At 32.8% G+C, this 5000-nt stretch overlaps 1 protein-coding gene across 1 annotated transcript in view; it reads right to left on the bottom strand.

Annotated features, from left to right (window-relative positions):
- Positions 1-999: 999 nt before the first annotated feature.
- The window catches only part of PCB (Pyruvate carboxylase), a 38902-nt gene continuing 34901 nt past the window's right edge, over positions 1000-5000 (bottom strand). Inside the window, exons 20-22 of the mRNA XM_086538842.1 lie at positions 4867-4950; positions 3500-3661; positions 1000-3367 (exon numbers count right to left, since the gene is read on the bottom strand). Of these exons, the coding sequence (XP_086394968.1) occupies positions 3113-3367; positions 3500-3661; positions 4867-4950 (501 nt within the window). The 3' untranslated portion in view covers positions 1000-3112. The remainder of the gene's footprint in view (positions 3368-3499; positions 3662-4866; positions 4951-5000) is intronic.

Raw genomic sequence — 5000 nt, forward strand, 5'->3', positions numbered from 1 at the left:
ACCCTATCTTGGCCAGTAGCTCATAAAAGCAAACACTTTTACCTACTTCAGGAACATTAATAATTCATCAGCCTCATTGTGACTTTTAACTTGAAAAAAATAGTTCTTTATTGCTGATTAGTATCTATTATTGACACATAAGTAAATATTGATAGATGATGAAAGAAAAAAAAGGAGTTTTACGTGGTAACTTTTAAATGGAATGTAACTAAAGACCTTACTCTTGACATTGCTTATACTATATGGAAGATCACACTAAGGCTATGAAGTTTCATCACAATACCTTATGTTTGTCCATACTCCTAAAATCATACTCTTCTGTCAGTATGATTACAGTATCATATACAGGTACTATACTCTAGTTCTGCTAAGGGAAGCTCCAAACTGTAAAAGTCATCAGAGATTTGGGTCACTGGTTTCAAATATAGAAAACAGGGCATGCAGATTTGATACTATGAAGCAAGCCAGAGAAAAATGGTGAAAGCCTCTTCAACTTCAGGATATAAAAAGCAGAGAAGTGCGAATAAAGATGAGAAGAAACGTGAATGTGAATCAAGAAATCTCACGAAAGGAAAGCCAAGCAAGCATAAGAAGGCAAGAAACAGACCTTCAAAAGTAGCAAAAATTCTTATACTTTAAGAACTTTTTATGTCATCTTGTGTATCTCCACTTTCTTACAAAATGTCTGTGAAATGTCAATATGTCTTATCAAGACTGAAGATGTGACTGACATTATTTTATGTTAAATAACACAGTATATCATCATCACTGCATTACTATCTGAAGCATGGCTGGCATGTTGATTATCTCAAAACAAATATCACCACAACTTTGAATGCAGATTTATCTAAACCTGATAATTTCAAATCACAGCCTACCAGGTAACTGCAACTTAGGTAAAACACAAAATATAAATGGAAAAAAATCTTTCTTCTCACTAGTGGAAATCATATATTTATTCATATAACATCTGTATCCAAAATGATAAGAACTAGTAAATAAATTCAAGCAGAGTTTATTCTCCATAGAAAAAAATAACAGCAACATTAAACTTCAAACAGAAGAAAAAGAAAAATATTCAGTGTCACACACAAAGAAAAGTCCCACTGCTATCCCATACAATAATACTATAATCCACAACTGCACATGCATGCACACTCAGCCCTTTGCTCAAACGTCATGCTTGAAACGAAGAGGGCCATTAACATTTACACTTGCATTGAGAAGCATTGATTTACCTTTATGTTCAGCACATGCAATTACATAAAAATAATAATAATGATAGTATATAATACTAAATAATTAATCACAAAATTTTAGAATTATTCACAGAAAAAAAAGATCCGAACCACTAGCCAATGCATGAAAAAAATTAACAAAAAAAGAAAACAATGATACTTAAAATTAACAAAATAAAAATCTAGAAAAGTGAAATACATATTAGACAGCTAATTTTACCATTAGATTCAATAACACTCTGTACACAGAATAGAGTCACAAAGCATTCACACAATACAGGGTGTCCCTTGCATTATGTCAGATTTTGTTAAGAAAATGTATTGTAATTCTGAATAACAAACATTCTATTCACATAATAAATTTTCAGATTACTGTGCAAGGTACGAGTTGGATTAGAGATATGACGTAGAAGAGTGTACTGAAATAGCTGATACAAAATAGACTTAGCCATATTATATCTTCTTTTTCTTGACAATCGCACCGATAATCCCCTGTAATCCTTACTGGTGAATTGCATATTGTCTATCTATTGGTGATTTCCCATTTGAAGATACTTTAATGTTCAATAAGTAGCATAAAAACTAACTTAAACTCCAACCACATGCTCAACCTTGCTCTCATCTTGTGACTCGGCTTTTTCTAAAATTAAACTTGCCTTGAATAATTCAAAAGAAATCAACTCATGGCTGAAGTTGAAATTTTCAACAGACTCACATATTCTTTCATAGCTATAACATCTGATGCAATTTGTGGGACACCTTGTATAACAATTCTTTGAATGCTTTCTGTCTTTTCTTGTGTGTTTATTTCCCTTTTTCTCCATACTGATCATATGAGTTGCAATAAATCTTCATTTCAAAAACAGAGCAATTCAAAATATAAATGCAACAAAGTTTGTCACACTGCATTAAATAAAAAATTCCCACCTCTATAAGCTTTCTTATAATTCAAGTGCTCATTTTATATAGACATCTCAGAAATTCTAATATATCTTTTAAATAGTATCTCTATAATATTCAATGAAGTTTCTTTTTAATTTCCATTTCCTCCCTCCCCCCAATATATATATAATATATATATATATATATATATATATATATATATATATATATATATATATATATATATATATATATATATATATATATATATATATATATATATATAAACCTGATTTGACTTATTCAATTCCTTTCTAAAAACCGTTCTATCCTACTTGTGTTTGAATATGGGTTGGTCCCTGGGATAATCAGTGTAACATGCCTCCTTGTACAATTGTAATGAAAAAAAAAGGTAACAAGAAAGGAAAGAAGGAAAGAAAAAATGGATTACAGAATTATACATGATTACTCTTCTCATAATACTGTTCCTCTGTTATCTTGTAAATGGCCTGCCATGTCCGATGTTATAGGATTTATCCTATATTAGAAAGAAAATTTCCTCTTCTGAACCATTTCCTTCTCTTTTTTAAATGGAAGTCTGAATTTTGTAAAGAAATCCTAAACCTGCCTTCATTTTTAAATAATTTAAAGAAATATCTTTTAAGTTTGTAATAGCATCTTCCATGGATTATTCTATATGCTTTCCCTTTCAACCTTTCAAAAACTGGACATTAGGTTATTTACATCCAACATGGAAAAACTCTCCTGATCATGGCCTGCTTTGCTAGTCAGAAAGATCCATAGATATCTGCATAAAACATAACAAAAAGTCATCTGAATGCCATGCATTACTTGTACACTCAATATTTCAAATGAAGAAAGATCCTAATATACAAAATAAAAATAAAAAAATAAAAATAAAATGAAAAAAATTAAGTTACCATCGACCCAGACACATTGGTGAATAGCATTTAAGATTTTTACACAGCTCTTCATTTGGGAGTTACTGTCAGCACTAGATCATCGCCCTCCAGTTTCATGTCTTTGGTGATGGCTATTGACTCTACGACACCATCGCATGGACTCTGGACAACCATCTCCATCTTCATTGCTGAGAGGACTACCATGGAGGCACCCTTCTTCACTTCGTCTCCCTCCTTTACTTTAATGTCAATCACAGTACCCGGCATAGGGGCTCCCACTTGACCCTTTATGCTTGGGTTGACCTTGGGATGAATATGCAGATCCTGTTGGACAGAATATATTTTTAAATTTAAAAATCACCAATTCGCTCTATATTCCAGTGAGTTCATTGTGAACAATATCCAACATCATTCATTATTAAAAATCATTATCAAAATAAGTACCACCATACTCACCTCAACAGCAGTCAGGTCACGGACCATGACGGATCTCAGCTGTCCATTTAGTTCGAAGAAGACCTCACGCTCTCCATTTGCATTTAGGTCTTCTGCCATGGCCAGGGTTTTGATATGCAATGTCTTACCCTTTTCAATTTCCACTTCAAACTCCTCTCCAACCTATGGAAGAAATATTTGGTTTAATAAGAACTAAAATTTCGTCACCTACATGATTTAGTAAATAGCAGTTTTGTGGAACTTACACCATGCTATGAAACTGAACATTAATATTTTCTAAGGCAATATTTTCATCATAACCCATTCCCTTGCTACCTTAATGTAAGCCTCTTGTTACACAGGTAGATCTAGTTACCTTATATGTACCAGAAGAAATTACACTAACCTAAAGTAACCTATTTTTCTGTTTCACTTCCTAAACCTAAACAGTTTGACTAGTCTTACAGTCCAGCTAAAACTTCCAACATCACTCTTGGAAGGAGGAGTGCACCACCCATCTTCCCGATCACTGACCTTCCTCCCTACCTTCATCAACACCCAGTTTGCTACAATCAAAACCACTACAATCACATGGGACAAAGCTCTTGGCCTGTATCTCTGTACAAATTATACTACAATGCCATCATCACTCAAAATGTCACACACATATAGATAGGTGAATACTGGAATTTGTTCATAAATATTAACCCACTCATGACGGGGGCATTCCAGCCTTGCATGTTACAATGCCGGGGCTCTCGAACGCATAGGCCTAAATCAGTTAAATAAACGACACCGTATGACGTCACCCAGTGAACGGGCCTTGAATGTGCAGTACCCGTGGTGTACCACCCGTCCAGAGAGGGTTAAGATAGAATGTAGCAATACTAGCCAACAACAACAATAACAACAACAACAATAAAAAAAAAAAAAAAAAAAAAAAAAAAAAAAATATATATATATATATATATATATATATATATATATATATATATATATATATATATATATATATCAGATAACAATAACTGAATGTTCATCAACTTTACTTTTTCTGATTGACAAATTCTTGATATGACAAATACAAATTGCACTGCATGAACACAGTAACACAGTAACACAGTGATAGTACACTGATGAACAATTTGGTAAGCAGAAAAATATAATTAGTTGGACTGCATTAAAAACAAATTTAATGATGCTGGTTTTCAGTCTTCTTGAAGACTTACCAACCCTACATAAATTACTGAATCTTTACATGTGTAACAATTATGAAAGTTTTTCTTTTCCCCATATCTGTACTGTGTTATACTGTAAATCGATACTTTAATCTTAGCTATAACTTCTGCAACCATACGAAACAAAATTAGAAATTAAGAGAAAATTACCTTAGGGCCTGTTAGGAAGATACGAGTATCCAGTTTATCCACAGGGCCATACTTTTCACGGAAGCGAAGATAGTCATCGGTCACCTGTGCCAAGAATAAAGAAAAGAGAAATGTTAAGGTAAGCATAAACTGTA

Source organism: Penaeus japonicus, unplaced genomic scaffold (genome assembly GCF_977035675.1).
Source record: "Penaeus japonicus unplaced genomic scaffold, GWHDUDI00000001_assembly GWHDUDI00000008, whole genome shotgun sequence".
NCBI lineage: Eukaryota > Metazoa > Arthropoda > Malacostraca > Decapoda > Penaeidae > Penaeus > Penaeus japonicus.